This window comes from Narcine bancroftii, chromosome 9 (assembly GCF_036971445.1).
Source record: "Narcine bancroftii isolate sNarBan1 chromosome 9, sNarBan1.hap1, whole genome shotgun sequence".
Classification (NCBI taxonomy): Eukaryota; Metazoa; Chordata; class Chondrichthyes; order Torpediniformes; family Narcinidae; genus Narcine; species Narcine bancroftii.
This window is the reverse complement of record NC_091477.1, coordinates 49607010-49624300: the sequence shown is the minus strand read 5'-3', so window position 1 is coordinate 49624300 and position 17291 is coordinate 49607010. Positions and strand designations below refer to the sequence as shown.

Sequence of the window (17291 nt, the reverse complement as noted above, 5' to 3'; positions counted from 1 at the left end):
GTATGGAGGTGCCAACTCTCAGGACAAGAAAAAAATCTCCACAGGGTTGTTAACTCTGGTTGCAACATCACAGGCACCAGAATTCATTCCATCAAGGACATCTACAGGAGGCGATGTCTTAAGAAAGCAGCCTCTATCCTCAAAAACTCTCACCACCCAGCCATGCCCTCTTTGCCCTGCTACCAGCGGGAAAAAGTACAGAAGCCTAAAGATGAGCACTCAAAGAATCAAGGACAGCTTCTTCCCCACTGCCATCAGATTCCTGAATAATAAATGAACCAAAGACGCTGCCTTACTTTTTAAAAATTTATTATTGCATAGTGGTTTATATGAATATTTGCACTATAATGATGAAACAAAAACACCAAATTTCGTGACTAGTTCATGGCAATAAATTCTGATTTTGATATGAAGAGAATAGAGAGATATTTCTGCACCCAGGAAGGCCTAGGCTTACAAATGACAAGTAACAGTAACTATTCAAGAGCCAAACAATGATTATTTCCAATAAAAAAAGAGCCTGACCATCAACTCTTGATATTCCATCAATATCCAGGGGATCACCGTTAACCAGAAGTTCAATAACATCAGCTGCATTCCCTTGAATTGTTTCAATTCTACCTTTTTTAAAACATTCAGCGGAATAACCAGGCCCTTTCACCCCATGAACCTATACAGCCCAATTCCACCCAATTAATCTAAACCCCCATTAGGTTTCAAGTGTGTTAACCGGAGATGCCAGGAAAACCCATGCAGGCATGGGGAGAACGTACAGACAGCGTGAGATTCAAACCCCGGTCCTGATCGCTGGAGCTATAACATCTTTAACCGTGCTGCCCCTCTATACCATGCAATTTATCTTTGTACAAGTACATAATCTTTTATCCAAAACCCTTGGGATAAGACAGTTTTGAAATTCTGAATATTTCAATTAATAGAATAATAGTTAACAACGATTTAAAGGGACAGGTACAGCTTGAAAGTGTGGGCATGACTTGAAGGGGCAGCGGCGGCCCCCACACCGCCCCCCCCCCGCCACCACTCCGGATGTACAAGGAACAGTCACCATGTTTGGTATACTCAACCTCCTTCCTCGTCCTAGCATTCGCTCTCAATTATAAAACGCCAAATACATGGCGGCCCCGAAGGCCAGCTCTCGCAAGACCTCCTTGTCCCCGTATATTTTGACGAATTGGCCACGTCTGCCTTAGGTGCTATTTTGCGTAGATACTCCCCTGACTAGAAAAGATCCTTAACTGAGGCTTGATGGGACAAGATTTTTAAACTGATAAATACCTCTTCCAGATGTGCCTACATTCATTAAAGCAATTCAAAGTGGTGAATCATGTTCACATGTCCAAAGATAAATTGTCTTGTACTTTTTTCTAATGTTAACCCTATTTGTGACAGATGCAAATCTGAAATTGCAACATTGACACATGTTTTGGTCAATCTTAGAAAACTATTGGAAAGAAATTTTTAATATCTTTTCAACTATACTTCAGGTGGAGCTATGACCCAATCCAATAATTGCACTTTTCGGGGTTATTGAAGTTTTGGGAGTTTTTCTGTTCCTGTTCGACAGGTTATGGCCTCCTCTACATTGTTGGCTAGAAGAACTATTCTTTTCAAATGGAAAGACTCTAGTCCTTCAACAGTGTTTCAATGGTTTTCTAATATTATGTCTTGTTTAAGTTTAGAAAAAAATAGATATCATGTATTTGATTCATCAGTGAAATTTGAAGATACATGGTGACATTTTAGGTCTCATTATCATATGATATAAATGTTTCTAATGTGATTAGAAATATTTACACCCAATTAACCTACACCCCTGGTACATTTCGAATGGTGGGAGGAAACCGAAGCCCCTGAAGGAATCCCACACAGACACAGGAAGAATATACAAACTCCTTACAGATAGCGTGGGATTCGAACCCCGTACCTGATCATTGGCGCTGGAAAGGCGTTGCGCTAACTGCCATCCCAAGGATAAGAGTGAATAGTTAATCAAGAGAAGATTGTTATAACTGGGGTGGAAAGAGATGACAAATATTAACAGATGAATTAAAACTGTCATAGCTGCCAATTGTAATCATAATACTTACCTAATTACTCTTTAAATTGAGGAACTAAGAAGGTGACTTGGAGTGGCTTTTGTACATAACTCTGCAGTTTGGAAGAAGAGCACTAACTAGGAGAGCAGGTTTGTATAACATTGGCTCATTTCCACCAGGGTGCAGTGAAACATGCAGAAATTATTTATACCTCCAAACTCATGTCCTCTCACAGAAGCAACACCACATTTTGGTTCCCCTTCATGTAACACCTTGTTCTGACCTGGAAATATCACACATTTCCCCAGTCGACATTGATCTACCTTCAGGAATTATTTCCCAACAGAACGGTGATCATCCATCTACTGAATGCATCCATGTGCGGCACTGCCGCAAGGCAGCCAACACCACCCTGGTCACAACCTCTTCTCACTGCCACCCTCAGGCAGGCAGCACAGAAGCACAGACCAGCACCTCCATTTTCAAGAACAACTTCTGTCCAACAGCTATCAAGCTCTTTGACACCTGTTTTGACACCTCAAAAGGTTTGTCTGCACTATTGCAAAGTCTTTATTTTTGCTCTAGAATAACAGTGAATATTTATTATCTATTTTTTGTATTTATAATCCCTTTGTAATTCAATTAAATATTTGATTTGTTTTTGTAGTCGAAGTTGTGGTTGTTTCATAGTGACCAGCTATCAGGGTATGCATAAGGTAATAATACAAAGGTAGAATATAAAGTACCTGCTCAGCTGAAACAAGTAAGAATTTGGTCCACAGGTACCTTGTACAATATGTATGACAATTAACTGATCACTAAACATCACCATCACTGATTACACCTTCACCCGAAGGTCAGAGATAGTTCAAAAAGTCAGTTGACTACCTCCTTCTCAAGAACGTTCAGGGACAGGTAATAAATGCTGCTTTGCCAGTGATATCCGCATCCAAAAAAAATAGACAAATCAGGAACAACAAAAGAATAACTAAAATCAATGGATGCAACAATACAGCAAGTCAGCAGTTAAACAAGAATTTCTGCAGCTGCTGGGGTCTAGTGCAATACACTGGAGAAACCCAGCAGGTCATGCAGCATCTATAGGAAGTGAAGGGTAACCAACATTTTGGTCCTGGGCCTTTCATCAGGTACAAGAATCAAATGGGCAAGATCACCATGCATCTTCAAACAGGCGGAGAGGAAGGAGGAAGGAGAGTGGGGAGGAGCACAAGCCAACAGGTAAGAGGTGATAGGTGAGTACAAATGGGAGGGTAGAAGAGAAAGAATTACTAGGGGAAGAGGGGTGAGGATCTGCGAGGAGAAGGGAGGGCAGGGAGTGAGCAATGGCTCCATGCTGAAGATGCACTGAATATTCTGAAACACATATGCCAGTGCCTGAGGGTGCAAGAGTTCTGAGAAGCCCATAACAAACTAGGGCACTCTCCTTCATGTTTTCTCCGAGGTTAAAATAATATCAGCGTTGTGGAAAACAATCAGAGTTGTTTCATCTTGAATCAACATTAAATATGAACATCAATATTTGACTTGATGCTGTTCTTAATTTGAACTTAATTTATAACATCTTAAACTAATTTGTGTCTTTTTTTTGTCAAACTGGCACCTCATGATTATCAATAATTGATATCTAGCAAAGATCATACTCATTACAGTCCAATTAAGGTTATGTCATTGCTTGGAATAGATCTGAGTCTATATGAACCGATAGGTTTTTTTTTTTCAGAAACATGGGAGGGAATACCTTCCCCGTTTTCTCTAAATAACTTGTTTTTCTCTCCTTATTTGCACTGACGAAGTTGGCTTTACTTGAAATTTTCATCATTTACTTTTCCACAAATGCAGGCTGAACTGATGAGTGTTTCTGTTACTTTATGTTTTTAATTATGAATGAATTCTATTCTGGGTTTGACCAGGAAAGATCTGTTCTGTTCATCGCAGCTGAGGACCGAACATCAAAGCAAACAACCACTTTCCTTTCACGTAGGTGAAGTAAGAAAGAAAAAGAGAAGAGGTGACCCAGGAATCAGTCCTGAGTCCTCGCCCATTTAAAATCCAGTTTGATGACTCACATGTTTGTGTTGCTGCATTGTGAATATGTTCTTCAGCCTTAAGCCAGAGCTAGACTTTTCTGTTTGGAAGGAGGTGACTGAATAGAGCTATATAAGATTATGAAGGTATAAGATGGGATGGTCAACTGGCACCTTGTTCCTGGGGCTACAACAGCAAATATCAGAACACGTGTTTAAGGTGAGTGGAGGAAAATTTAGGGGAGATTTACTCAGAGTGGTGGGCGCCTGAAATGCATTGCTGGGGCTGATGGTGGAGGCTTTGACAATAAAAACATTAGATAGGCACATGCATGTTATGGGCAGTGATAGGGAAAACATAGGTTGTTGTAGATTAGGTTTACATAGGTCAGCACAACATCATAGGTTGAAGGGCCTGTTCTGAGCTGTAATGTTCTATGTTCTAAACAGAAGGAAGAGTAGACCAAGCTGGATGCACCAAGCAAAATCACTTCATTAGTCCCTGATAGGAAATTTCCCCTCAATTCCATACACCGGGTAATTTGGAAAAATCATCGAGATTCTGTGTGTTGCAGATATAGTACACTCAGGTTCCAGATCACAATAAATGAAAACGGAATTTATGCACAGTCCGCATCTGTAGAGAGAGAAGTAGTGTTTATGATTCAGACTGAAGACTTCTTGTGGAAAGGGAAACATTTAACATCTGATCTGATCTGCTGAGCATTTGCCATCATTTTATACACAAAATGTGCTGGAGAAGCTGAACAGGTCCCTTGATGAAGGACTCAGGCCCGAAACATTGGTTATATATCCTTGCCTCTTCTAGACACTGTGGGACCAGCTGAGTTTCTCCAGCACCACAGTCACAGGATCTTTCTTGTTTTGCTTCCCATCAATTTCTGTTTTCTTTCAAATTTCCAGCATTTATTTTCTCTCAGGCTAACAATGTGTATTCTTCAGTTTACAGTGCGATATCTGATACCAAAAATTCCCACTTCACGGAATGGTGCTTTGTCTGAACAATATACCTTGAAGGAGATTTGATTTTGACATCATCACCAACAAGAGAAGTGCAGCTGCTAATTAAAGAATCCTTTATCTGCTCCACTATTTGATTGTGATGGGTAGATCCCCTTGCTGCAAGGCAAACCTTGATTTAGCAGCTCTTTTGCTCAATTTCTAGAGGAAAGAGAGGGGTTGCTGCATTTCAATTTCCCGAGAAGAGCACGTGTGACAAGCAAGTGCGGCTGATGTATCAGCATTGATTAGAAAGGAATAACCTTCACAGATGAGAGAACACTAGATGCCAAACCCAGAAGAACAAAGTACAAAAAGAAAATTATTCAGCAGATTGTATGTGGGTTGATTGAAATTAAGTTTAATCTCTCTGTATATTGCCAACAACAGCTTTCATCTCTCCCCTCCGAAAGTAGCTGAATCGTGACATTACTTAACAAAAATCCATGGTTCTTGAGTGCATGGAATAAGCATCAATGCCTCTCATAATTTTGTAAACTCTATCAGATCTCCCCTCAATCACCAGCACTTCAAAATAAGTTTCTCCAAGTTCTCCCCATCCATCATACCAAACTAGAGAGTGTCCTGGTAAACCTCTTCTGTACCTTTCCAAAGTTGCCTTATCTTTCCTGTCATGGGTGACCAGAATTCCATACAGCTTTCCAAGTGTGATCAAACAAAAGGTTTCTATAGCTGCAACATAACATCCTTCCTCTCTCACTCACTACCCTGTTCAATGATGTCAAGCAGACCACACCTTCTTTACCACTGTATCTACTTGTCTGGCCACTGAAGGCCTGAACACGCACCCTAAAACCCTCTGCTCATCAATGCTATTCAGAGCCCTGCATTAACTGTGTACTTTCATCTAACATTTGACCTCCCAAAATGCACCTTCTCACACTTGTCTGAATTAAACTCCACATCAAACAAGGCCAGAGAACAAACTTCTGGGAGAAGTTTATAAAATTACACTTGTCTGAATTAAACTCCACATCAAACAAGGCCAGAGAACAAACTTCTGGGAGAAGTTTATAAAATTACAAGGGTTCAATAGGTAGACGGTCAGAATCCTTAAGATTAAAATATCACTGACTAGAGGGCATGCATTTAGTTAAGGGGGAGAGGCTTATTGAGGGTGGAAGAATTTTTGTTTTACACAGAGAGTGGTTTGTCCCTGGAAGGGGCTGCAAGGGATAGTAATGGAAGCAAACATGATAACAGTGTTTAAGAGGCTTCTGGATTGAATATGCAGGAAAAAGAAGAATATTGATTATGTGCGGGCAGCAGAGTCCTGGTTTAATTTTGTATTCAGCACAGACATTGTGGGCCAAAGCGCCTGTTTCTGTGCTATACTATTTAATGTTCCATATGTTCTGTGCAAGGCTATCAAGTCCATGCCAGATAACCAAGCAATCCCATTCCCTCTTTAATTTCCCCTGAGCCCAATTCTCCTCACATTCCCATCAACTCCCCCAGATTCTACCACCCACCTTCCATGGAAGCAATTTACATTGGGCAATTAAACTGCCATTTTGCACAGCTTTGGGTTCTGCACAGGGGGAATGTGTAACAGATAGCATCAAAGGTCAGAACTGAGCCAGGTTCACAGGAACTCAGAGGCTGCGGCTCGATTACTGTGATGCTTCCAGACTGAGATTGCCCTTTTTGCATCAACTCTACCTTCCTTCCATCCATACTGAAGCAAGTTCCATATTCCAGCTATTCTAATGGGGAACCTGTGCAGGATTTATCATCCCACATATGGATTGGGAAAGTCTACATCTGAACCAGGCTGACGCAGCCCTTCCCTAACATCTGTGAACATGTGCATGCTGCAAGAACTAGGAATGATTATTTTATCCTATCCCACCTTCCCACCCAGCTGAGATCATACTTGCAGCAGACATGAAAAAATGAGCACAAAACCTTTCAGGTATACAAGGCTCAATATTGCTCAGCCTTGAATATGGAAGGGCTGGATGGAGTAGACATGGAAAGGATGTTTCCTCTGGTGGGAAAGTCTGGGAACAGAGACCATAGCCTCAGAATATAAAAAAAGTCCCTTTATAACAGAAATGAGGTATAATTTCTTTACCAGGAGGATAGTGAATCCGTGGAATTTGTTTCTACAGATAGCAGTGGAGGCCAGTACATTGGGTATGCTTAAGACAGAGGTATATACTTACTTGATTTGGAAAGGAATCAAGGGTCACAAGGAGAAGGCAGAATAATGGGGTTGAGAAGGATATGAAATCAGTCATGATGGAATGGTGGGACAGGCTTGATGGTCCAAATAGCCTGATTCTGCTTTGAAATCTCACGAATTAAAATTTAACCCAAATCAGCATCATCGCAACCAAAGCAATAGTTTGAAACTGGACTAATTCAGGAGCATGTCTCAGCCAGAGAGAAAGATGAACAAGGCAACACAATTTCTAGGTTTGAGAACTTTTTTTTACCCCCAACAGGTATCAGGCTCTTTTACCTACACTTACTACCAGAATCGTAAACTACTCAGCACCACGTAAGGGCTTCTCTGCACTAATTCAACAAGACTTTGTTTCTTGCCTTATGGTAACCATGAATATTTATTCCATAAACATTGGCAGCTTTTTACTCCATCTGGATGCTGTGTGGCCTGCTAAGTTTCTCTGGCACATTTGTGCACAGCACTCGACTGCAGCATCTGCAGATTCGCTTGTTTATCTTAATTTGGATTCTCTACTGCAAAGTCTCTTTGAGGGATATTTATTATCTATATGTTGTATTTATTATCACTTTGTATGTGCCAATTTATTGTCTACTATTTGTAGAAGAAATTTCCTGCAGAGATTTTGACACTAACACATTTGGCAAATGGCTGCTGTGCCTAGACCTGGCTTATTGTGTTCTGCAAGACACATTGTTTGGAAGGTAAGTTGCAGTCTTGACTGCAGTCAAGGACACGATCAGAGGTTAATGATGAGCTTCTCTTACGATTATACAAATCATATGTTTTAGCAAAAAAACTGTAGTCAAGGTGCTGATGCCCTTTGCAAAGTTTTTGATGAAATGATGTGATCTTATTTTATCTTCTTTGCCTCTCTGCATAAATATAAATGGTTGTAGAGGTAGATTTTAGCAGTGAAGGGTGCTGCAGACACTTATGTTAATCAACTCTCAGAGCAAATCTCAGTCTTTGGGTTAATTTCCACCACATTATTGTAGTTTTTTTTAAGAACATGCTTATTTGAAGCAATTAAGAATATTGGTGCCGATGTACATTGCACAATGCTATTGACAATAAGCTCGTGACTATTTATTTCAAAGAGTGTTGTAACAGGGAAATCTTTAGTTTAACAAGTCATGATGTTCATTGAATAATGTAGTTTTTGGCAAAGTGTGGAAGCTAGGAATAATTTTTTGACCTGCCCTCTACCATTTATGGCTGACATTTCACAACTTTAAACCACCACCGCACCCCGCCCCCCCGCAACATCTCTCCAAAGGATCAAGTGAAAATTTTAAAATCTGAACATTGTATATTCTATTCAGCAAAGATTTTTATCATCATGGAACTAAAGCAGGCCGATAAAATTGAGACAGTTCAGCTCACATCTAGATGAATGTCGAAGCAAACTCAAGGGACTGAGACGTGTTCCTATCATCCTGTGAGGTTGCAGTCTGAATATGTTAGTTTTGGTATTGCATTGAAGGATTCAGTATCTTTCAATATGTTGCAAAGAGCTCTGTACCATTATTGCCTCTGTTAACCCACAGGAAGCTTTAAAATATTATTTTCCCTGTTGAAAATTTGGGATTGAACTCCATAGGGTGGCGTGGAAGAAAAGCTCACTTATTCTGCTGGGAATACTTCAAAGTAGAAGTTGGGTGACTCTGAATTTCCACCTTCTTTGATGAGAATAAACAAGACTTTATAATTGGTTGTTAACTACATGATTTTAACCCAAGCATCAATGGCTCTCAGACTCTCATCAATGACTGTATCCTCTGCCAGAAATAATAAATGGGCACATTGAAGCCACCAGTTTGCCTGGTTTATTAATGCCTTTCATAGGATAGCTTGCATCTTTGTTAAATAAAGAGTTCCGACTCAAAATGTTGGTTGACCATTTCTACCCAGAAGTGCGGCCTGACCTGCTGAGTCCCTCCAGCAACTCATTGTTTGCTCCAGATTCCTGCATCTGCAGTTTTTTGTTTCTTTCAGCTGGTATTTTTCACTGGCAAGTATATATAGCTCCAAACTCACTGACAAAAGGCAAAGGAGGAAAAACCCAACACCCAACCCCAACCAACCAATTTTCCCCTGCAACCGTGTCTGCCTGTCCCGCATCGGACTTGTCAGCCACAAACGAGCCTGCAGCTGATGTGGACATTTACCCCCTCCATAAATCTTCGTCCACGAAGCCAAGCCAAAGAAAAGAAGAATACAAAGGGTTGACTTTTAACTGCCTTGTGAAATGGCCCCAGGAACAATTAAGTTCAAGGGCAAAGCAGGGAGCAGCTGACAATTCCTTACCATGTAGAGTTGCTTCCAGATGTTCCCCCATTCCCTGAGCGTGGTGGTAACTTCTTGCACCAAGGGCATTTCAGCAGACAAAACACTCTCTGTGGTCCTGGAAGGAAAAATGCCAGGTGGTGAACAAAAAGAGACAGAGAGCATGTCGCTGCAGAGTTGACCACCTGTTTGTGTCAGCTTCCATTTGTCAAAGCACTAAACAAAATGAGCCAAATTTTTCAAACAGTTTCTGCCTGAAAGAATCAAGTGGGATTTACAACACCACAATGCAAATAAACCCCTGATACTCTTTGTCACAATAACCTTGTCCAACTCTTGTCACCATAATCTGTCATTCTGTCCTATATCCCTTTCCACCAGGATCCCCATTATACAAAGAACGTTCATCATTTATTTGTTGCTATTTGAATTTAAATTGAAAATTCATACAACTTTGCCTTTACTTGGGGGTTAGGGCAAAGGTGTATGCAGATAGAAAGTAATATAATTTCGAGGTGCAACGCAATACAGCTCGCCCAGCCCATGAGTCCACACATCCCAAATGACCAATTAACCTTCTAAACTCTTACGTTTGTGGAACATGGAAGGAAATAGGAGCACCTGGAGGAAACCCAAAGGTTCATGGGGAGACCATCCAAACTCTTCACACACAGCAATGGATTCAAACCTGGGTCACTGATGCTACAATACTGTTGCACTAACTACTATACCAACCATGTCCACCCCAAAAGCACATGAGAGCAAACAATGCAGGTGCTGATAATATAACAAAAGACATTTTATTCATGTATATTATCACACTTTGCTTGCATTTGCATGACATCCAAAGGCCAGGAGCGACACCACTCCCCAGTGTCATCTTGAAAATAATAGGACGATAAAAGAAGGGCAAAGTAAGATAAAGAGAGTCTCTTTAGAAACAGAGAGGGGTCAAGGATCACTCTGTCTCCTCCATTCTGGGACCTTCACCCATTTATCTGCTGCCCCAATAACCATCACCAGTGATCTCCGTCAAATGCTCTCCCTGTTTTATCCACAGATCCTGATGGATCTGCTTCCAAAGTTGGGTGCTGACATTTGTTGAGGTCAGTTTCTTTATGATAACTAATGCTGAAAGATTTTTAAAAAAAGATTATTTTGTTGGAAAGCCAAAAATTATTGACGGCACTGTGTAGTGTTGGTGTCATTAATTGTTTCCTGAGTCTATCATTTTCTATTATAATTTCAACTATTTTTAAAATAACTTACAAATAGCCTAATTTGTTTAACATTGCCAATAACAGTTAATTGCATTGGATGCGCTTTTTAGAATGATTAGACACAAGGAAGATTTAGCATTTAATTCAGGCTCCGACTTTGAACTGCCTGAGGTTTCAATGTAAACTTTAGCAATTCTCCTCACTCGTCCTTTCAACATCTGCAACGCCTTTGGCAGGAACCAGACAAATGTAAAATCCAAACAAGTTAATGTCATGAGGTCCCCTCCAAACAAGTCTTCAGGACTAGTGGTTTCCTCGCAGTCATTCTCCGTGTGTTGCAAAACAACTTTCTTTTACTGGAGATCCTGCACCACTTTACCTTCATACATATTCTCTTTCCTAAACGTTACTCTCGATTCCTTAGATTTGACCACTCACCATGGTGATGACTTTTTCAATATGACCCTGGCTATGTACTATAGCAGAAACTTGATTTTTAATTTAGACAATGGCCTGAAGCTTGAAGCAACCCTTTCAGAGACATGTGATTAAATTTGGCAGCTGTTTTCAGACAAGCCTCTCCATTTCATGGATAAAGTGAATGCTCACTAGTCATTTTCTATAGACAAATAATTCTAGACGAGAGGTGAGAGATTAAAGAGGGATCCAACAGACATTTGTTTTCCACTCAAAGGGTAGTCTGAGTCTGGAATGTCACTAGTGGTGTGCTTCAGTAATCGGACCCTTGTTATTTATCCATGATCTGGATGACAATGTGGTAAATTGGATCACCAAGTTCACAGATGACACTAAGGATGGAGGAGTTTTGGACGTCAAAGAAGAATTTCAAAGCTGGATCTGGACCAGCTGGAAAACTGGGCTGAAAAATGGCCGATGGAATTTAATGCAGAAAAGTGTGAGGTGTTGCATTTTGGAAGGACAAACTAAGAAAGGACATATCGTAATTTTTACACACATAATTTGCGCATTATATGGTTTTTTTTACAAACTGCATTATGTGCGTGTGCATGGTATACAACAATTTTTAAATTAAAGTGATTTTTTTTTAAAATAATAATAATTTAGAACCAGTGACTGTTCAACTAAGTTCACTTTTATATTCAACATGTGAAAAAAATTTTTTAACACCCTAAATAACAAGTTAAAGCCAACTAAAAATACACCAATTAACCTACAAACCACTCTACATTCTTGGAGGGTGGGAGGCAACCAGATCACCTGGAGGAAACCCACTCAGACACGGGGAGAATGTACAAACTCCTGACAGACAGCAACAGTTACTTAACCTGTGTTACTGGTGCTGTAATCGCACCACAATGTTAACCATGCTGCCCAAAGGAGTTCATTGTTCATTTTAGGAAGGAGATACACATCTGTCTGTGTTAGTCTTCTTCAATATCATCTTCCAATTCTTCAAAGTCGGATTCTTGTTCGCTCTCTTCATTAAAATACGTTAGGACAGCCTGCCACCGTTTTTCCGTTACTGTACTCGATACTGACACGTCATTGCTGTTACTGCTTTCGTCAACAGTGGTGGAATAAACCATCATCATCGTATACTACGCCAGCTTTTCTGAATCTACCGTGTATAGTTTCTGGTTTTATCCCACGCTCTGGGAACCTATTCACAAATTTCAGTATAGGTTGGTCTTTTCAACCGCCCAACTGGGGTGAATTCATGAGTGCCGTTCTGCATCCATTCCTTCCATTCTGATCTGATAAATGCCTTGAATTGATGATTAATGGCTGCAGTTTACATGTCAATCCATCTGGAATTACTAGAATTTATAGTCTTTTGTGTTGAATTCTCTTTCTGAGCTGCCATGGAATCAAATATGAGTAACAATTTCTTGGGGGAAAAAATTGCCTGGTCGGGGCCTGAAACACCTTTCTTCCCACCATTTCATAATATTGGAGTCCATCCAACCTTTCATGTTACAGTGAATAGTCCCAGTTTTGCCATTTTTTTCTCATGGTAATGTTATTCTTTTAAATATGATCATTGCCTTGAATTTCACACCACTGGCAGTGAGCCAAGGACTGCAGTGAAGCAGAACCTTTCATGTCCGATGGTGGTTATGGCCAGTTTTTGTTCCAGAAACAGCCACAGTTCTAGTAGTGGGGTCATCAAAGGCCATTTCGACTTCATCCATGTTAATGACGTCCGCAGGTGTGATTTTAAGTTTGCAAATTTCATTGGTGACGAAGCTGCAAAAATCAATGTTTTTTTTTTGTTCCCGATCATCTGGAAGTCACTGACTGACAGTTGTTCTAGTTCTTACCGACAATCTGTTTCATTTCATAAACTTTGATATCCAGGGGAACCCCCCCTTGAAATCCAAAATGCCTCTTTCACGTGCCAATATCCTTACTTTCACCTGTAGATACAGCCTGATTTTGTTGTCTTCGATCAAGAACTCAATTTTTCAAGTCAGAGTCGAAACTGGGGCCATTTAGCTTTCAGGCCATGACATGCGCAATTTCAATCTTCCCAAGCTCATCTTTCTCTTTCCTCCATTCACGAGTGGAGGATTCGCCAACCTCGAACTCTCTTGCTGCCGCTCTGTTGCCAGTTTTTTCTACTCAGGTAACAACTTTCAGTTTGAAATTAGCAGTGTAAGATTTGTGTTAGTCTCCTATCCAAACTTCCAGCACTCTAGATCTCAAAGGTAGCTCCAAATGCAAGGGTATTTTATACTGATTAGGCTAGATCGAAAACCGGTGATGGCTATACAGGATGGTAATGCTATCTGTCCACATATCATTTTGTTTTTGTGATTTTTATAGGACATTTTATAAAGGTTCTGGACAGGACTACTACACCCGCGCGGTACATGCGTGTGCTCATTTTGTGTGTGTGAGAAAATATGGTACATGATAAATAGTAGAGCACTGAGGAGTGTGGTAGAACAGAGGGATCTGAGAATACAGATACATAATTTCCTGAAAGTTACGTCACAGGTGGATAGAGTTTTAGCATATTGTTCATAAATCAGAGTACAAGAGTTTGGATGTTATGATAAAGTTGTGAGGTGAGGTCAAATTTGGAGCATTGTGTGCAGTTTTGGTACCTGACAATGATATCAATAACGTAGAAAGAGAGCAGATTTACTCAGATGCTGCCTGGACTTCAAGAACCGAGTTCCAGGGAAAGGTTAAACAGGTTAGGACTTTATTACCTAGAGCATTGGCAGGCAGAGTAAGAATAAATCCAAAGGGTTTCTATAGGTACATTAAAAGTAAAAGATTAGTGAGGGATAAAATTGGACCCCTTGTAGATAGGGTGGGTAGGCTGAGTGAGAAGTCAGAGGAGATGGGGGAAATTTTAAATGATTTCCTCGGTATTCACTAGGGAAAAAAAATTGTACCAGTTGAAGTAAAGAAAAATAGTGGGAGGTCATGAATCATACAAGGATAACTGAGGAGGTAGTGATGGCAGTGTTAAAAAATATAAAGGTGGACAAATCTCCGGGTCCGGACAATGTATTCCAAAGGACACCCAGGGAGACTAGTGTACAGATAACGGGGCCATTAACAGAGATATTTAGGATGTCACTGGTCACGGGGGTAGTGCCAGAGGATTGGAGGGTGGCTCGTGTTGCACTGCTGTTTAAGAAAGGGTCCAAATGTAAGCCAGGAAATTATAGAACTGTGAGTTTGACGTCTGTGGTGGGTAAGTTGATGGAAAGTGTTCTGAGGGATATCATTTACAAATATTTGGAAGAACAGTGATTGATAGGAAGTAGTCAGCATTGTTTTGTCAGGGATAGATCATGCTTAACAAACCTGAAAGAGTTTTTCGAGCGGATTACAAAAAAGATTGATGAAGGGAAGGCTGTGGATGTTGTCTATTTAGACTTTAGTAAAGCTTTTGACAGAGTTCCTCACAGGAGGTTAGGAAAAAAGGTGGAGGCATTAGGTATAAATAAGGAGGAAGTGAAATAGATTCAGCAATGGTTGGATGGGAGGTGTCAGAGAGTACTGGTAGAAAATTGATTGTCAAATTGGAGGCCGGTGACTAGTGGAGTTCCTCAGGGATTGGTCCTGGGTCCACTATTATTTGTTTTATATACATTAACGATCTGGAAGATGGTAAATTGGATAAGTAAGTTTGCAGATGATACAAAGATTGATGGTATTGTGGATAGTGAGGAAGATTACCGTAGCTTAAAAAGAGATATAGGAAAGCTTGAGGAGTGGGCTGAGAAATGGCTGATGGAATTTAATACGGATAAGTGTGAAGTGTTGCATTTTGGAAAGGCAAATCTAAATAGGTCATATACATTGAATGGTAGACAGTTGAGGAGTGCAGAGCAACAAAGGGATTTAGGAGTTATGGTAAATAGTACCCTCAAAGTTGATAATCGGGAAGATAAAGTGGTGAAGAAGGCATTTGGAATGTTGGCCTTCATAAATCGGAGTATTGAATTCAAGAGTTGGGATGTTGTGATGAAATTATACAAAGCATTGGTGAGGCCAAGTTTGGAATACTGTGTGCAGTTTTGGTCACCGAATTATAGGAAGGATATAAACAAAATAGAGAGAGTGCAAAGAAGGTTCACGAGAATGTTGACAGGATGTCAGGGTTTGAGTTACAGAGAAAGGATGAGCAGCCTGGGGCTTTTTTCTCTGGAGCGTAGAAGTTTGAGGGGGGATTTGATGGAGGTGTTCAAGATTTTAAAAGGGACAGAGAGAGTCAATGTGGATAGGCTTTTTCAATTAAGATTGGGGGATATTCAAACCAGAGGCCATGGTTTGAGATTGCAGGGGGAAAATTATAAGGGGAACATGAGGGGAAATTTCTTCACGCAAAGGGTGATTGAAGCAAGGACATTATTTATATTTAAGGAAAGACTGGATAATTACATGGAGGAGAGAGGATTGGAGGGGTATGGACCAGGTGCTGGTCAGTGGGACTAGGAGGGTGGGGATTTGTTCCGGCATAGACTAGTAGGGCCAAACTGGCCTGTTCTGTGCTGTATATGGTTATAAAGAGAGAAGATGTGATAGATGTGTTTAAAATTATGAGGAGATGGACAGAGTTTTCCACTGAGGGTAAGTGAGATATGGGTTACGAGTGAAAGGTGAGAAGTTTCAGGGGAACATGAGGGGTAACTTCTTCACACAGAGAATGGTGGGAGTGTGGAACAAGCTGCCAGCTGATGTGGTGAATTTGAGCTCAATTTTAACATTTAAGAAGAATTTGGATAGGTACATGAATGGGAGAGGTATGGAGGGCTATGGAATGGGTGCAGGTCAGTGGGACTAGGCAAAAAAAAAGGTATGGCACAGACTAGAATGGCCAAAGGTTCCTGTTACTATGCTGTGGTGTTCCCTGGTTCTATGGCCTGTATCATGTGGTATGACTCAAGAACTCATAATACTAAAGGGTAATATTACAGCTAAGTTATTGGAATTAGTGGAAAGAGATGTGTGTGCTTGACCAAGGGAAAATATTTTGAATCTAAATCCAAATAATTAAATATATATGGAATTAAAAAGTTAGTGAAAGTACTATTATTGTTAAAAACTCCAGATTTAATCATGATTTTCAACTGTCCTCTGAAACAGCTTGTAAATCGTACAGTTTAGGGGGAAGAAGAGATCAATCATAAATGTTTCGCTTGCTGACAGCAAAATAAGCTTTAAAAATATTGACTCAAGGACTCAGAGGGAATCTTTATGTAAGAGTTCTATAAATGAGCTAGTGCTGAAAGTAAAAGATACAAGGCTGTATCAGTTATTAATTGTCTATTTCCATCATTAATACTTGTGTGGTCTATTCCTGAACGATCCATCTTGGTGGCTTCACTTCCATTATGAAGTGGAGGACATTGTGAAATGCATCTCAAAGTGGGATGCTGTATCTAGTAGACAATGACAACTTCCCATCTCGAAACCTGCAGCACAATTACAGGTTCCAACTCTCAGGTAAAAGGCACAGCTCTCAAAGCCATCAATGACTCGGTGAGTCATGGGTAGAAAAGGTCAGTAAATATTTCAAGTCAGGACCCCTTCATCGAGACTCAGGAAGGAAGGGGTATTAACAAATATAACAATGAGGAAAAAGGGTGTGTGGGTAGAGAGGTGATAAGGTATCAGTCATAATTGGGGAAGGAGGGAGAAACAGGTTGAGAGACAGACCACTGGGAGGGAGGAAAGTTAGAGAGAAAAGTAAAAATGGAAAATAGGTCAAAATGAGGTGGAAACAAGGCCTGCTTCACAAATCTGACGAAAAGGCTGTCGTCGCTGGGCCTCGCACACGTGCCCTTGGCTACATTCAGGATCTTAAGGAAATGGGAAGAGTCAAAAGATCAGATATTCAGTGGAAGGAAAAGTTCTGACAAGCTGAATAGATGGGAACTGAATGGCTACATACAAATAAAAGGAGTGGAAGACCTTGTGGTCTTTCCAATGGAGATTTGGA

General features: G+C 40.5%; 1 protein-coding gene across 1 annotated transcript in view; it reads right to left on the bottom strand.

The window, feature by feature from the left end:
• The window catches only part of LOC138743573 (dedicator of cytokinesis protein 2-like), a 699740-nt gene that overhangs the window by 596535 nt on the left and 85914 nt on the right, over window positions 1-17291 (bottom strand). Inside the window, exon 6 of the mRNA XM_069899077.1 lies at window positions 9645-9741. Coding sequence (XP_069755178.1) covers window positions 9645-9741 — 97 coding nt within the window. The remainder of the gene's footprint in view (window positions 1-9644; window positions 9742-17291) is intronic.